Source organism: Nicotiana tabacum, chromosome 12, assembly GCF_000715075.1.
Source record: "Nicotiana tabacum cultivar K326 chromosome 12, ASM71507v2, whole genome shotgun sequence".
Lineage (NCBI taxonomy): Eukaryota > Viridiplantae > Streptophyta > Magnoliopsida > Solanales > Solanaceae > Nicotiana > Nicotiana tabacum.
The window spans coordinates 73,515,910-73,533,594 of record NC_134091.1 but is presented as its reverse complement, the minus strand read 5'-3'; the positions used below and the strand labels follow the sequence as shown (position 1 = coordinate 73,533,594).

Genomic DNA, 17,685 nt, shown 5'->3' with positions numbered 1-17,685 from the left:
TTTTTCCTTTCAGCAACCCCATTTTGTGCACTAGTATAAGGACAACTTGTTTGGTGGATTATCTCATAAGACTCCAAATAAATACCAAATTTTTATCCATGTATTTTGTACCATTGTTGTTTCGCAAGATTTTTATCTTAGTCTTAAATTGGGTACAAATCATCTTATGAAACGACTAAAAACAGGAGAAAATTCACTTTTGGCCTTTAACAAATACACCCAAGTCATCCTAGTGCAACAATCACTAAAAGTAACAAACCATCGATTACCAGACAAAGAAACTGTTTGAGTAAGGATCCCCTACATCAGAATGAGTAGTTGAAAAAGGAGTTGTACTTTTATGATCACGTAAAGGATAAGAGTTTCTAGTATGCTTGGCAAATTCACAAGCATCACAAAACAAAGATCCAAACTTAGTTCTGAAAAGCAAACTAGGATATAGCTTCTTCAAAGAAAAAAGATGGGTGCCCCAACCATCTATGACACTGTATTATTTCTTGGTTAACATCCTTATTTTTCCCCAAAAAGGCTTGATTAGAGTCTCGAATCCCATCAATCCAATATAAGTCATCATGCAATCTACCACTGCCAATCCTATTCGTTGTTTTAAAATCCTTAAAATCCTGAAAAACACAATGATCAGGAAAGAACTTGACACTACAATTTAGTTTTTTGGTGATGGCGCTAACATATAACATATTAATAGGAAACTCAAGTACATGGAGAACGGATGATAATATAATTTCAGATGTACAAACAACATAACCTGTTCCAGAGACGGGAGTTAGGGAGCCATTGGTTATTCTGACATAATCCCGTTTGGGACTAGGAGATTAATTTTGGAAGTCTTTAGAGGAGCCTGTCATGTGTCTATTCGCACAAGAATTAATAAACCAAGAATTAATGTGAGCATTAAAGGAAATACCTGACTGTACATAGTTGGAAGTGGCAACATTAGAATAATCAAATTTGTTTAGAAGACTGCGAAGATGCTGAACTTCATCCGAAGACAAAGCTTCTCCAGAAGCAATTTACTTGGATGTCTCTGTTTTCTGCAATATTAGCTTGAACCCTTGATGGACTTACACGTTTTCCTCTACAATTTCTAGTTGGTCTACCATGTAGTTTCCAACATGTCTCCTTTTTATGCCTTGGCTTTCCACATTAATCACAGTGCAGGTGAACTTTATCAGAAGTGAACACATTTGGTTGCTCATGAGATACAGCTAACCCGGACTTCTCCGTTGGTGCTGAATAAAGCATGACCCTTTGCCGGCTCTCTTCTTGTTGAACATAAGAGTATGTTGAACATGAGAGTGTGCATCCTCAAGAGAAGGAAAATGAACTTTATCGATTGCTTGAACCCTGAAATCATCAACCCTTTCCTTTTCAACCAATTGTTGAAAGAGAACTGCATCATTAGTACACTTTGCTTAGAGATCCTGATAGTAGTTAATCTCCTGCCATAACCCACTTAGCTCAGAGTAATATTCAGTAATAGTCAACTCACCTTGCCCAGCGATATGAATTATTTTTCGAATTTCAAAGATCTCATCGTCATTTCCCTTGCGAGAGTAAGTGCACTTAGTCGAATTCCATATCTTCTTAGCAGTATCAAGCAACAAGTACTGTTTGGAAATGCGAGGGTGCATCATATTTAAAAGCTATGTCATAACTAGAGAATTATCTGAATCCCATTGACTATAGCTAACATCAGTCACAACATGTGCTTTCTTTTCTCCTTAACCAAGCAACTTTCTAGGCTTAATAAAAAAGCAAACAAGATCTTGACCAAGCAAGATAAGTACCAGCCCTTACAACACTTATTTGTGAAAGAGAAATGTTGTCCCTCGGGTAAGTGTTATCAACCGCCTTAGTGTCCCCCATAGTTCAAATAGCACTCCAAATCAGAAAATAAATTTTCTAAAAATTGGAAAGAAACTTCCTCAAACTTGTCTCACAGAAGAAGGAAAAAACTGAAACAAATCACTGTCTTGTCGTAAAGAGTAGGTCTGCCTTACCTGAACCCTAGCTTTGGTGATCCGAGAAAGTATCAACCTAACTGGGGTAGGGTCAGAACATGCATGCGAACCACATGGAAAATTGTTCTTCCAAAACTGCCATAAAAAGATTTTCACGGAACTTCTTAAAGTCACCGAAAAAAACTATTTTGAGGGAGGAAACTCGACCTGTTGCTACAAATATGAAACCCCAGTGCTGCGAGGGAGAAAAACTCACCTCTAACGGCAGCAATAGCTCTGATACCATGAAGATTTCAAGAAGAAGAAGAAGAAGACTTCTTGTATTTTTGTGTCTCTTTACATCCCATGAGCAAGAGAATTTATACAAAGCTCCTAATGCTAATTAAGGAAATAGAATAAATCTATGCAATCAGTCCAACTATCAAATAAAATCAAATCTCCTAAATATGATCAAATCACCTGAAATGATGCTAATCAACAATCTTCTAGATAAATTAAATCTCCTGAAATCATGCTAATCAACAAAATATTATTTTCCAAGTAACATAGTTTTATATGTAAGAGCGCAATGCGCGATGTGTAGGTTAGGCGCATGTCATGGATAGTACAAGAGAGATAAACAATAAATATGATTGGCAAAAAAATATATTAATTGTTAAGGAAATCATTATGAATGAAGTTACTTTTTTCTTGCATTACATATATATTTTTTTACTTTTTTCTTTGTTGCGCCTTTTTTAACTAAAGCCCACACTTTAATTGTGCTTTGCGCGTAAAGCCTCGATAGATAGACATGAGCGCTAGTTTAAGCCTTTCACCTTTGACAACACTGACGGGCAGCAGATTGATGGTTGTATGCTACCAAAAGTCAATGATTTCTGGTTTGTTTTGGTATTCTCGTGTAGTGCCTTTCATGAAGGCATGCATTCTTACTGTTTAGGCTGTTTGGCATTTTCTAATGTGCATATTCTTGCAAGCTGGAGTGGAGTTCGAATAATATACCGTGAAACCTCTCTATAACAGTCTTATTTGTTCCGGATTTTTTTGGTTGTTATAGCGAAATGCTATTATAGGGAACATATATTATAACATAACATGAAAATCGGTTCCATAAAAAACTTGACTTTTATAGTGAATGGTTGTTATATGACGATGCTGTTATAGAGAGGTCTGACGGTACATTCTTTTGTTTTGACATCTTTTCCAATTATTACCTGATCAATACTCCGGCCAGTAGTTATACCTACAATACTCTCTGATTATTGCAAATGATATTATGACAGATGATCCTCTTTGATTTCCTGCAATGCATGTTTTATATCTTGACTTTTAAGAATTTTGGTAGTAGTTTTTTATTGCATCAAGCCATCTTAGATAATCTGTATACTATAATAATCCGTGGTTTGTTCATGCCCAGTGGGGAAAGCGGAGCTGGCAAAACTGAAACAGCAAAGATAGCCATGCAATACTTGGCTGCCCTTGGAGGTGGTAGTGGAATAGAGGATGAGATTCTGAAAACGAATCCGATTTTAGAAGCCTTTGGTAATGCTAAAACTTTAAGAAATGACAACTCAAGTCGATTTGTAAGTGATTTTCTTGTAACTGACCTGGATTTGACTTAGTAATTATTTTTCAAGATTTCTTTTCCTAGCATTTAAGAAATTGTTTAATTTTTGACAGGGGAAACTTATTGAGATTCACTTTAGTGAGACTGGAAAAATATCAGGGGCTAATATTCAAACATGTAAGAACAGCATCCTGTATAAGTTCATTAAATGAAATTTTGACACGAAAGTAAAATCTAGTGGCTGACATATATTTGTACTTTTCCTTTGACTGCTGATGTGGTTTCTTGATCTTCACAGTTTTACTTGAAAAGGTACTTTTCCTTCCAATTGCCTTGATCGTCAGCAAAATTTATTTTATTTTTCTGTAATGCAAACTTAATTATAAGTTTTATGGAACAGTCCAGAGTGGTTCAATGCAGTGAGGGAGAAAGGTCATATCATATATTTTATCAGCTCTGCGCAGGAGCTCCAGGGGCTCTCAAAGGTAAGAATGATAAATCTGTAGGAGGGTGAGAATTTTATTGTTTGATCTGTCAATGCACCTGCTCTAGATGTTTTGCCTATAAGATGTGCTGTTCTCTGTTTGATCCCTATTTTTGGTTGGCACTTCCATGTTCTACAGTAACTGTCATAGAAACCGTTGACTACGTATGGATTATCTCCAAATATCTCAAGGAAAGATAGTTCACCTTAGCTGAATGCACCATACTATAGCTGGTATGTTGTATCTTGGTGGTGGTGGAGGTTGTAGGCATTATGGCGGGTTTGGTGGCTGATTTGGAATCAACAAACTTTCGACCAATTCAGTCAAATTCTGCATTGATTTCTTCGTTGCACTTTAATTTCTTCGTTGTCTCGTTCAAGGGCTGTAGTTCTTAATCTTTCAATCTGACGTTGTTCATCAATGAAGAGGATCCCGAGCTTGTTATTTTGTTGTCTGCCGGCATGATGAACAAGATAACAATTCAAGAATTCAGACCTGGACTGGTGCTCGGATACCAAATTGATGTACTTTCAAGGTTTTGCACCTCTCAAGCACAAAGAAGAGAGAAAATCAAAAGCGCGCTGCTAAAGTTTTTCACAAAACTAGCGAAAGCGTTCTTCAAAGTTCAAACTCACGTTAGAAGAATATAAGATGAAAAGAAACCTCACCCACACGTTCCTCAATCCCACAAGATTGCAAGAAGTGTTGAAGAAGCGAAGAAAGGAAACAAAAGAGTCAATTACGTTTTTGAAGCTAATGCTCAAAGAAACTAATCACCAATCTCTATTTTCAGTATATTGAGTCCTTTAAAATTTTTTACTTTCTACTGATGATGTCAGATTGATAATCTGTATTTCGGTTTCCCTGTCCTCCTTTCGGTCTTTTCCTGCAAAATCTGTATGTGCTTGAATAAGGATCGAAGTTTAGCACATGCTAATACTAATGCCAGCTTCATATCAATATATGAGAGGTTTTGGACGAGAATTGCATGTAGCAAAGCAATTATAGTACAACAAAAATGGAAGTTGGACTGAATGATAGTATGTGTTTGATTTATAGTTTTTGCTGATCGTTGCTTTGCTTAATATAACTTAAATATGAGTACTTTGATTTGGAATTACAAGTTATTACTATATTTGTCAGACACTTAGGTCTTTTTCCTTTTCTCTTTGTACCTCATCTGCAGAGAAATTAAATTTGAAGGATGTAAGTGAGTATAACTACCTGAGACAAAGCAATTGCTACTCAATTTCTGGGGTTGATGATGCCGAACAATTTCGTATTGTAATGGTAATATTCTTCTCGTCTTGCACTCAAGTTTGATCCTTATTCCACGAAAAAATAATTTCACCTTTTATCTTTAGGCTATTTGACTTTGGATCTTGTTTGTTTCTTAAAACTTGTGAAGCTAAATATGGTGTATTGTTTTAGGAAGCACTCGATGTTGTTCATATCAGCAAGGAGGATCAAGAGAGTGTTTTTTCGATGCTAGCTGCAGTGCTATGGCTTGGAAATATCTCTTTTACATCTGTGGACAATGAAAACCATGCTGAACCAGTTGTGGATGAAGGTAATATTGAAAGTGAAAAGATAATCACTTCAGCTAGTTGTGGCAGTAGTTTATTTCTCCTTTTTTTGATGATGTCTGTTAGGACTAGGTTGCAACCGATTTCCTTCTGTTGCTCTTTCTTACTCTCAGTTGGACACCTTCCTTTCTTCTCTTTGATTTATAAGACTTTGGTTGACTCAATTGAATTTTATAGTTAACTATGGGACATATAGGAGAAGTTCAATAATTTGATAAAGCAATGTCACATAACATGCTCTTTTGATGTAATGTAGCCATGTGATATTATACCAAATTTTAGACTTTACTTAAACACTTCAGAGTCCTAAAGAAAAGGCATTATTTACTACTGCCTTCCTCAACTTACATCAAACACTAGTTTTCAACTTCTATCTGGACAGCCAATTGCAGAGAATATCCAGTTCCAAGTTAGTAAAAAGAGGAGGGTTGCAGTAGGTTGAAAACTAGCTTAAAGAATATCAAATTATGACAAGTGAGGCTTGCTCAGTTGGTAAAGCACCTCCACCCACGACCGTTAGGTTCTGGGCTCGAGTCACGCTGGAGGGGAAGTGTGGAAATACTGTAGATCCTCCTAATTTGGGAGGGATTTAAAAAAATAAATAAAAATGGATATGGAGTATAGAGAGAGCTCAATGATTTACAATCTGGCGGGATCAATCCGGCTAGTTAAGAACATAGCACAATGAAAGAAAAATAAAGAATCTGTTCATTTGACCCAAAACCTTAAAGCTTTTGGTGGGATGGTCCATTACCTTTACAAACCTCACTGGGTGCCTTTTTACACCCGGTGTTGAACACTATATAACTCAACCTTCTACTTGTGGAATCGGTTCATGGGTTTGCACATGGATTTGAATGCTGACTCACGAGTATGAGAATGGCTTTCCAAATAGTTGGTTCTGATATCATGTGAAAGAAACTAAGTGTCCCTCCAAGAACACAATAAGTGGATTGGCACATTACCTGATTTTTGATGTGTTCTTTTATACCTATGTGGGACCTGTAACTTGACAAAAGGATTTGTCCAAGCGATGCCAATCAGTGACTTATTTAGTTGTTGTTAGACTTACATTAGGTCCGACATTTAGGAGTCTTTCTAGACTAATTAAAAGCTTTGTATGTAGGGTAGGCCTAACAGCTAGTGGCATAATTAGAGTAGAATGGCTAAAGAAGTTTCATGTAGCTCCAACTAATTTGAGATTAAGACGTTGATTTATATTGTATATCAAACTAAAGTATGTTAGGAGAATCTTCTTATTTTCTACAGTTAAAACTGACTAGTTTCCCAAGAAACTACATTGTTTTCATGCTTTGTTGTTGACTCTTTGATGTTATTATTTGATGTCTAATTCTGTAGGCCTAACAACCGTTTCAACTTTAATCGGGTGTGGTGTGGAAGAGCTAAAGCTAGCTTTATCAACTCGAAAAATGAGAGTAAGAAATGATGATATTGTCCAAAAGCTAACACTATCTCAGGTAATGATTTAGTATATGGCAATACTGAAAGCTTGTTAGTTATGTTTGACCAATGGACCATTTAAGAAGTCCTTGAAGAATAACTGATCGTTCTCTCTATTTGTTAGGCTACTGACACAAGAGATGCATTGGCAAAATCAATCTATTCTTGTCTATTTGACTGGCTCGTTGAACAAATAAATAAGTCACTTGCAGTTGGCAAACGTCGAACTGGAAGATCTATCAGCATTCTTGATATCTATGGTTTTGAATCATTCGAGGTATTGTGGTTTATAATGCTTTATTCATTCATGTTTCTTTTATTTTCTAATTATGCTGACCTTGATTTCCTTCCCAGAGGAATAGCTTTGAGCAGTTCTGCATTAATTATGCCAATGAGAGGTTGCAACAACACTTTAACCGTCACTTGTTCAAGTTGGAACAAGAGGTGATGATCCCTTTGCTTAATCCTATTAGAAACTGATGCATTGGTTGAATATATTTGCACCTGACTTTCAGGCTTTCTAGCTCTTGATACCTGTTAAATATAGTATCTTCACTTAGGTCATGTCTTTGTTTGTTTTCCTCCTCCTGCTCAATGATACTGATTGAATCTGTGCAACCATGGATAGAATGCAAAGGCTTTTGCTTCAGGGTAAAAAATGTGTAAGAACAACGGAGAACATGTAGCATCCCCGAACTCTCGGCCCAATTAGTGGAAAAAGAGAAGGTTCTGCGGTAGCTATAGCTTTGACTTAATGTCAAAACTACTAGATATTGCAGATTTCTTGAATTCTTTGATTTTGTTAGGTTTGTACATAAGACTTATAACTATGGATGCCATTTAAGCTTGTTGTTGGGAGAAAGGCGGGGGAAAGTGGAGTCGGGATGGGGTTCTGTTAGCTTTGGTTGGATAAGGTGGATTTCCTAACGTTTGCCATTATTATATGCTAGAGATATTTCCATTGCTCTGAACATAGTGTATTAGTAAATTTCTGTTCCTAATATATGCCTATTTTGACATGTGAGACTTCATATGGTGAGTTATTAGATAAAATAGTTTCATAAACTATACTTATTTTTATAGCCTGAGACCATGTAATACCAATTTAGAATCCAGTGCCATGTATGGTAAGCATTTATAACTATTTTCCAAACATCTAAATACTTTAGAATAAACATACTGCTTTCTAGTTCCACTTCTAAACAGGTGGTGACAACAGATTTCTTTTTTAATTAACATGATGCACATTTTCAACATCTTTTTAATAAATGTCCCAAGAGGAAATACGACATCAATATGACAGAGTGAATAGAAGTTAAGGTACGAATATAAGCCTGACTGAGCACGAATCAGCCTCCCAGAAGTCATACCAAGAAATCCTTTTTCTCTTCCACAATGGTGCTGCTTCCTAATTATTAAAATATCTGTCCGCTATTCTGTCCATTAAGAGGTGTTTCAGTAGCAGCTTTCTGTTAGTGGACAGAATGACAGATGGTAATTCACTTGGGCAAAGTTAAGCTAACTGAGTCTTGCAAAATGATGGGAAAGAAGCTTATTTTCAATTTTAAAAAGCACAATCTTTATTGATATTGGCTATGGAGTTGGAATCTTTTTCTTCATGGGTTTTTTTGATTTTGAATACCAAGTGTAGTAGACTTTACTCGCCTAGGTATCTTGAGTAGGTGAAAAGTGTGAAGGTGGTTTTGATTTCATCCATCTTACGTCTTTTATCTTTTTATCACTTTGCAGGAGGAAGCTTTAGTTCTATTGTTGTTTTGCATAATTAGAGATTGTGAATCTTAATTTTCTGAAGAAGGGTGTGAGAAAATAAGATTAGGGAAGAAATATAACAAAGACTTAATGAGTTGATGAAATCAAGTCTCACCTATTATAGGTGTTGGATACAAGACGTGATATTTGTCAAATGTTGGATGATATCTTACACAAGAACTTATTTCATCCTTTTTAATATGTAGACCTTTGTAAAAAATAAAATTTTTAACACACCTCTTTAAAATAAGAGTGGGTAAACCAAATTCATTTTATTTATTTTGAAAACATTCCGTAGACGAGGAGGAGAAGAGGACGAGTAAGGGGTGCTATAAGAAGGTTAAGAAGGAGGCGAAGTTAGCGGTTACAGCGGCTAAGACTGCAGCATTTGGTAGTTCCTACGAAGAACTTGGGGGCAAAGGCGGAGGACAAGAAGCTGTGCATGCTAGCCAAGGTGAGAGAAAAAGAAGGCCAATGACCTGGACCAAGTGAAGTGCATCAAAGACAAGGAACACAGAGTTTTGATGGAAGAGGTACATATTCGACGAAGATGCCAGACATACTTCCATAACTCTTGAACGAAGAGGGGGCAAGAACAATGTGCTGGGTGATTTGGAACGATGCGAGAGTCGTCAAGACTTTAGGTATTGTAGGTGTATAAAAATTAAGAAGGTCAAGGGGGTTATGCGTAAGATGAGCGGGGAAGAGCGATCGGGCAGATAAAATTCCGGTGGAATTTTGGAAGAACGCGGGCAGGGCAGGCTTGGAGTGGCCACTGGGCTGTTTAATGTCATTTTTAGGAAGAAGAAGATGCTCGAAGAATGGAGGTGGAGTACGATGATCCCTTTGTAGAAGAGCAAGGGTGATATCAAAAATTGCAACAACTATAGAGGTATTAAGCTGCTAAGTCATACTATAAAAGTCTGAGAGAGGGTGGTGGAGTTGAGGGTGAAGAGGAGTGTGTCTATTTCCAAGAACCAGTTCAGAATTCATGTCAGGGCATTCGTCTACGAAAGCCATTCACCTTGTTAGGAGAGCGGTGGAGCAGTACGGGGAGAGGAAGAGGGACTTACATATGGTGTTCATTGACTTAGAAAAGGCTTACGATAAAATCCCGAGGGAGGTCCTGTGGAGATGTTTGGAGGCTAGAGGTGTATCCGTTACATATATTAGGGCGATTAAGGGCTTTGTATAATGGAGCTAAGACCCATGTGAGAACAACGGTAGGAGACTCAGAACACTTACCATTTGTGATGGGGTTGGACGAGGGATTAGCTCTCAACGCGTTTTTATTTCCCCCGGTAATGGTAATAGTCGCACTGACGCGTCACATTCAAGGGGAGGTGCCATGATGCATGTTATTTGCAGATGACATTGTAATGATTGACGAGACGTGAGGCGGTGTTAACGGGAGGTTAGAGGTTTAGAGGCAGACCCTGGAGTCTAAAGGCTTTAGTATACATTACCTTCCCTCGAATCTCGCCGTATCTGTTTTCTGGGTCTTAGAAGTTGCTATCTTTATATTAGTCTCATGTTGCTCTTCTTCTTTGTTTTGGCTTTGACAATGTTACTTCCGGTCTACCATCTTATGCAATGTTCATGACCAAGCTTGCAGCATTTCGTCACCCTGTCTAAAAGAGATTTCAAAAAGAAGCCCAAGTTTTTTAATTCTTCCCACCTCATTTCCTTGGACCCTGACAATTTTGTAGTTTCTGTCGTGTAAATGGTAGGATGGACATAGCTGTAGTTTGATGCTGACTTGTTCTTTCTTTTTTTTTTTTTTCAAAATGAGTACTCAAAACGGTATCCCTATCATATTATTCCATTTCTAAATTTGATTTCTCTTCCTGAGGTGAGCAATCTCCTATCTTCCTGAACACCCTTTATCCGAATTCACTTTCTCTTTTGCATCATATGATATCCACCTTTGTTTTAGTACAGATACAAAAATGTTTTCTTCTCTCGTTTTCTACATTATTATATTTATCCCAAAAGAAGTTCTTACAAAGAATAATTAAAGCATTGCCATGTTCACCAGATACTAGTGAGAACAGTGATGCTGTTATGAATGAGAGAATTGATCTCAACCTCCTTTTTGAATCTCAGCATGACCCTTCAATTATTAAGTTGGTGGATATTTTCTTGTGAGTCTTCTCTTGGTATAATCACAATTGACTAGATTAGCAGAAGCAGGCCCTTTTAATGGTTTACAATAAGTTTGTAGGGAGAATGGCTGTGACTTATACTTTCTCCTGTTTGGTTTGGAATGTAATTTTGTGACAGAAAAATGTCATTATTGTTTGAAAAAAGGTATGGTCAATTTTATTATTGTTGTTGGTTACATTTATTTGTCTTACTACTATTTTAATGTACTAAACGATTATACAGTAAGTTTGCTCCAAACATTTTAATTTCACAGCATTTCTCAAATAGTAGTTATAATTATTGTAATTGTCACACCAACATGCTGACTTCAAGGGTTGATTTTGTACATTTGCCTCTACGTACTAAAGGCTTATTTAGCATGTTGCTTAAACATTTATAACAAAAATACTGTTTTGCCGATCCATTAGCTGCTTAAGAAGTTTTCAAGCTTATGGTGTTAAGCTAATAGCCTGTTTGGCCAAGCTTTTTTTGGGCCAAAAGTGCTTTTTTTCCAAAAATTGAGGTGTTTGGCCAAGCTTTTAGAAGGAAAAAAAATGCTTTTGAGGAGAAGCAGAAGCAGAAGCAGTTTTTGAGAAGTAGAAAAAAGTAGCTTATCTCCAAAAGCACTTTTCTGAGAAGCACTTTTGAGAAAAATACACTTAGAAGCAGTTTTTAAAAGCTTGGCCAAACACTAATTACTGCTCAAAAGTGCTTTTCAAATTAATTAGCCAATCACAAACTGGTGATACTTTTCAAAAAAGTACTTTTGAGAAAAACACTTTTCAAAATAAGCTGATTTTAGAAGCTTGGCCAAACAGGCTATAAATACTGTTTGATAATCTACTACAGAATTAGGTGGCAGCAGTTTTTACTCTAACATGCATGACCACTGCATTTGCCAATTAGGCAACTTAAAGGATGCTTCCAGGAGCTTTAGTTTGTTTTATTTGTATATTACCATATTTAACTCTTCATTAACAGCTGACTGTCTTTCCAGGAGTATATTCAAGATGGCATTGATTGGACAAAAGTTGATTTTGACGACAACCAAGATTGTCTAAATCTGTTTGAGAAGGTTTGTATGTGTAGTCTCTTAAATAAATCTAACTTAGTCCTAGCCATTTATATTGTTTTCTTTTACGTTTTCTTTAGTTAATTTTAGGAGTTTATGTATTCATGGCTCTCATAAAACAGATGTGGTCACATTCGTTAAAAGCATGTTTTTCCCTAAGTCTTGTTCTGGTATTACATTAGCCTGAAATATGTAGTAAGTGAATTATGCTGATAGAGGAACCAAATTGCCACAATGGAGGCCTTCCATGTCTAGTGTTTCTTGAAGTATATATCTGGTTTAGCATACTGAAACTTCTCTTTTCTCTTTTATGCAGAAACCACTGGGTTTGTTATCTCTGTTAGACGAGGAGTCCACCTTTCCTAATGGCACGGACATGTCATTTGCCAACAAACTCAAGCAGCATCTAAATTCTAATCTTTGTTTCAGAGGTGAACGAGGGAAGGCTTTTACAGTATGCCATTATGCAGGGGAGGTATGCTTGTTTATGACCTACTTGTTTTGTCCCATTTCACGCGCTATCTAATGTAGTGACGTGAATGGCTTGTTTATGCTGTTTCCTTATTTCTATCAGGGAAATGTAATAATTCCTTTGTTACCAGGTTACTTATGATACAACTGGATTTCTTGAGAAGAATCGTGATTTACTGCACTCCAATTCAATTCAGCTTCTATCTTCTTGCAAGTACCACCTTCCTCAAACGTTTGCATCAAATATGCTTGCTCAATCTGAAAAGCCTGTTGTTGGCCCATTGTACAAATCTGGTGGAGCAGACTCCCAAAAATTAAGCGTTTCCACCAAATTCAAGGTATTTTTACATATAGAAACTACTTTTTTATAACTAAAAGAAAAGATAAAACTTCCGTTCCCATTTCTTCTGAAAGTCAGGTTATTTGAAATCCAATAACATGCTGATATGGTCCAAATGCTACCATCAAAACAAAAAGAAAGGGGGATATGGAGAAATTGGTAGATGCTACAGACTTAATTGGATTAAGCTTTGGTATGGAAATGTACTAAGTGATCACTTTCAAATTCAGAGAAACCCTGGAATTAACAAAAATAGGCAATCCTGAGCCAAATCCTGTTTCTGAAAACTAATAAAGGTTCAAACAAAAGAAAAAGAATAGATGCAGACTTAATGGATTTTTCTAACGAATGGAGTTAAATGCGTTGGTAGAGGAATCTTATACATCGATCTTCAGAAAGAAAAAGGACCCTTTCTTAAGTTTTCCAGGGGGAGTCGTGTTATTTATAGCAAATTTGGCTTCCCCCAAAACTAGTTGATCAATTGTGTCAAATGCAGCTGGGAATTACGTTGACCTGTTTCCTGCTTATGACTCTGCATAGACCTTTGCTTTTAGGGCATATATGATAAGCTAAGAAGCAGAAAGTGGAAGAAGAAAAAAGAAAAAAGCGAGTGTAAAAGAATCATAAACGCAGTGTATTGTTGCTGTATAACCCTCTAGATTCCTTCCTATATATGGTCTACAAGTAAAATCACAGTCAAAATATAGTTAAGGCTATGCTAAGCATGCTTTATACATTCCGGTTAGTATTTAGATTAACAAATGTTTTTTGGTTGATTTATTGAAACTTAAGAGTAATATTCAGCCATCATATAATCTGGATAAACTTATTGGAGGAATGGTGGTTTAAATTTATGATATCACAAAAAATTATTCCTCGTTATAAAAAAAATGATATGACAAAAAATAATTATTGTTTGACTGTAGCAATTGACGTAGAATTTGTGGGGGGGGGGGGGGTTACATGGGCTGTCGTTAGGAGATTATCTGTCTTTGCTCCCTTGCGTAAGGGTGTTCATGATGTAGCGGGATTCAGCTTATGTGTGTGATACTTGATTCTCCTTTTGCTGTTAGGGACAATTATTCCAGCTAATGCAACGATTAGAGACCACGACTCCACATTTCGTACGTTGTATCAAGCCCAACAATTTTCAGTCTCCTGGAAAGTATGAGCAAGGACTTGTATTGCAGCAGTTACGATGTTGTGGTGTCTTAGAAGTAGTTCGAATATCAAGATCTGGGTTTCCTACCAGAATGTCCCATCAGAAGTTTGCTAGAAGGTAGGATGGAGTACTATCACTAATGCTTTTTTTTATGTTCATTTGTCGGTATGCTCGAGTTCTTACTCACTTCAATGGAATTCTGCATCAGATATGGATTCCTTTTATTCGACCATGTTGCATCGCTAGATCCACTCAGTGTCTCAGTTGCAATATTACATCAGTTCAATATTCTGCCTGATTTGTACCAAGTTGGCTTCACAAAGTTGTTCTTCCGAACTGGGCAGGTGAGAAAGACTATTATGACCACCAAATTTCTCCTTCTGCTCCCATTTTTTCCCTCTTTTCCCTCCTGCGTGTGCACTTCTGCTGGGCTTTTAATTGTCAATACAGTCAAATTTTATGTTGATCTATCAGCTGTGAATCTGGATTTAACGCTACTGCCAGCACGTGTCATTACCTCTGAGTATAATGTATTGTACAATTATGCCTCGTATACCCTGTTGAACTACCTTGCTCTCTCTTCTAGATTCCCCCAAATTTCAAAGTCCATTACCTCATTTCTTTTTCGTTCAATTTTATTTTGCATGGAGTTGTAGGAATTTTTCACTTGTGAGTTGTACAATCCCTAATTAAAGCTGTAGAGAAAGAAGAGAAGATAAGTATTTGGAACGATTAACGACTTGTATATAGATAGTGCATTGTAGATCACCGGAATCCAATGTCTGTTCTTTCTTTCTTCCAAAGGTAACTAAAGCATGGAATAGAACTAGCTTAAGGACGAAAGCATCTGGTGTTCTCATCATCCTCAACTTACACACGTATCCATGTGCTGCTTCTTTTGTTACAGCATTTGCTAGGTCTTTATGAATGTAAATATAAATAAAAAATATGCAAACTTGTGCTAACTTCCATTGGCGTTTCTGTTAAGTACTTGAGTTATCATGTTAGTAATTGAGTACTGGTGTTTCTGTCAAGTTTCTGACTTTACTCTCTAAATTAGATTCCCGAGAAAGATGACTGAAACAAATCATCTAAACTATGTAACTTTGATAATTGGATTACTATTAAATATCTTAGCTACTGCACAATTGCGTAAAGCAAGCTTTTGGAATTTTGTTCCTTTGCTCCCCCTTCCATTATAAACTTTTGCAATGCTAACATTTGCTTTCCAATCATCTACATCTTCTATTGAGATGTCCACTATAGACCATGCCAACAGAAATGGGTTGAGATAATGTTAAGATAATTATTTCCCCAAACTAAAGAGCATACTTTCATTTGTTCCATATATTAACTCCAAATGCATTGTTCTCTTATTACCTCTTTTCAGGTTGGGGTTCTTGAAGATACCAGAAATCGCACTCTCCATGGCATTTTACGTGTTCAAAGTTGTTTTAGAGGTCACCAAGCTCGCCGACATCTCAAACAATTGGGCAGAGGAATTGCTACACTTCAGTCATGTGGGTTTTCATTGAACTTTGAACTTTTCCTTCTCTGTTTTATCTGTTTTCATAGGGTTTATGACGCAACTCTATTCCTGCATGCTTTCTCTGTTCAGTTGTACGTGGTGAGAAAGCTAGAAAAGAATATGCAATCTTGCTACAGAGACACAGAGCAGCTGTGTGTATACAAAAGCAGATAAAATACAGGACCAAAAGGAAAACTTACAGAAATATTCATAATGCATCAATTGTGATACAATCTGGTAATTGCTAAAGCTCCAGTTCAATATTTTAGACATGAATAATCTGATTGTATTTTGCATGATTGGATAAATGACATATATTGGCTGTAAGATAGATTTGCACAAATAGCTGTAGTTTCAGGGCTTTGTAGTGTTTTAGACTCCTTTCTCGTATTTGTCAATGAGATAAATTTACTATATGGTTTTAACAATATTTTCACTTGCTCATCCAATAGATTAGACATGGTTTTATCTAGGTTGTTAAACTTAATATTGTAGTTTTCTACTTTTCTTTCACCTCATTGAATTTCTTCTCCAGTGATTCGTGGCTGGTTAGTCCGAAGATGCTCAGGAGACATTGGACTCTTACAATTTGGAGGCAGAAAGGTAATCATGGGTGGCTATAAATTTGGGATGACAACGTTTTGTGACATCTCTTTGTTTTGCACTATATTTCACTCACTGCTTATTCAAGTTTGTTAGTTAACTTTGGATTGGTTGACAAAAGCGTACCATTGATCTTAGTCAGCGATCGGTTCTCGTGCCCGTTTTCTTCTATTGGTTTCTTATCCTGATTAACTTCCTATAGGGTAATGAGTCAGAAGAGGTGCTTGTGAAATCTTCTTTCCTGGCAGAGTTACAACGTCGAGTTCTTAGAGCTGAAGCTGCTCTACGAGAAAAAGAAGAGGAGAATGACATACTTCACCAGAGACTGCAGCAGTATGAGAATCGTTGGTCAGAGTATGAGTTGAAAATGAAATCCATGGAAGAAATATGGCAGAAACAAATGAGATCGCTGCAGTCAAGTCTTTCCATTGCAAAAAGGAGCTTAACCCTTGATGATTCCAGGAGGAACTCTGATGCGTCTGTCAATCCAACCGATGAGAAAGAGTCTAGTTGGGAGACGGGAAGCAACCATAGGGCCCGAGAGAGCAATGGAGCAAGGCCAATGAGCGCAGGTCTTAGTGTCATAAGCCGATTAGCTGAGGAGTTTGAGCAGAGGAGTCAAGTATTTGGTGACGATGCTAAGTTCTTGGTGGAAGTAAAATCAGGTCAAGTTGAGGCTAACTTAAATCCGGATCGTGAGCTAAGGAGGTTGAAGCAGATGTTTGAAGCTTGGAAGAAAGATTACGGATCAAGATTGAGAGAAACAAAGGTGATTCTGAATAAACTCGGGAGTGATGAAGGAGCCAGCGACAAAATGAAAAAGAAATGGTGGGGAAGGAGGAATAGCACAAGGTTTAACTAATTTGCCTTCATAAAAATCTTATTTTGCGTCTCAAAGTTTTTGCTTTACATACGAGGCAGGTGTTGTGCAGGGAGCAAATTTGTATAGAAGTGAAATGGATGTTAGTATAATGTGAGACACGTATTATGTAATTTGGAAATACCCGCGTTTCCGTAAAGTTAATCATTGTTTATGATATTCATATTTGTGTTAAACAACTCATTCTATAGCAGCAAAGACAAGGAAGGTTAGAAATTTCATTTGGTATGGAAATGGAAATTTTTGGTTTTGCTAAGAAATAGATTATGGAAGCAGAAACTGATGTACAAATAAATTGGTACTGGGTAATTGCTTGAAATTAGAGGATGAAACGAGAGGGTGTAAATGCTTTCCCACCTTGATGCTTTCACATCGGGCCCGACTAATCTGGATTCTGATTGCAGTGCATAAGGCCTATTACAGGGTAGAGCGCTTTCATTCCATGATAACGCGTATATACGTATATTGATAGATAATTAGTGGCGGTTTTTAGTTTCATTCAGGATATTAAAAAGACTACAAAATTTTTGAAAAATTCTTATAATTTTTTCAAAAGGATAGTTCAAGGGTCAAAAAGTCATAATCAAACCGTAGTATTAAAATTTTGAATTTTACTTGACCATTACAATTCAG

At 36.8% G+C, this 17,685-nt stretch overlaps 1 protein-coding gene across 1 annotated transcript in view; it reads left to right on the top strand.

Annotated features, from left to right (window-relative positions):
- The window catches only part of LOC107810704 (myosin-1), a 33,601-nt gene extending 16,289 nt beyond the window's left edge, over positions 1 to 17,312 (top strand). The window contains exons 6-23 of the mRNA XM_075226623.1: positions 3,400 to 3,565; positions 3,663 to 3,726; positions 3,848 to 3,861; positions 3,950 to 4,034; positions 5,221 to 5,324; positions 5,466 to 5,604; positions 6,980 to 7,098; positions 7,206 to 7,358; positions 7,436 to 7,525; positions 11,994 to 12,071; positions 12,385 to 12,543; positions 12,671 to 12,877; positions 13,953 to 14,158; positions 14,250 to 14,385; positions 15,432 to 15,561; positions 15,660 to 15,806; positions 16,105 to 16,172; positions 16,375 to 17,312. Coding sequence (XP_075082724.1) covers positions 3,400 to 3,565; positions 3,663 to 3,726; positions 3,848 to 3,861; positions 3,950 to 4,034; positions 5,221 to 5,324; positions 5,466 to 5,604; positions 6,980 to 7,098; positions 7,206 to 7,358; positions 7,436 to 7,525; positions 11,994 to 12,071; positions 12,385 to 12,543; positions 12,671 to 12,877; positions 13,953 to 14,158; positions 14,250 to 14,385; positions 15,432 to 15,561; positions 15,660 to 15,806; positions 16,105 to 16,172; positions 16,375 to 17,034 — 2,725 coding nt within the window. The 3' untranslated portion in view covers positions 17,035 to 17,312. The remainder of the gene's footprint in view (positions 1 to 3,399; positions 3,566 to 3,662; positions 3,727 to 3,847; positions 3,862 to 3,949; positions 4,035 to 5,220; positions 5,325 to 5,465; positions 5,605 to 6,979; positions 7,099 to 7,205; positions 7,359 to 7,435; positions 7,526 to 11,993; positions 12,072 to 12,384; positions 12,544 to 12,670; positions 12,878 to 13,952; positions 14,159 to 14,249; positions 14,386 to 15,431; positions 15,562 to 15,659; positions 15,807 to 16,104; positions 16,173 to 16,374) is intronic.
- Positions 17,313 to 17,685: the final 373 nt, after the last annotated feature.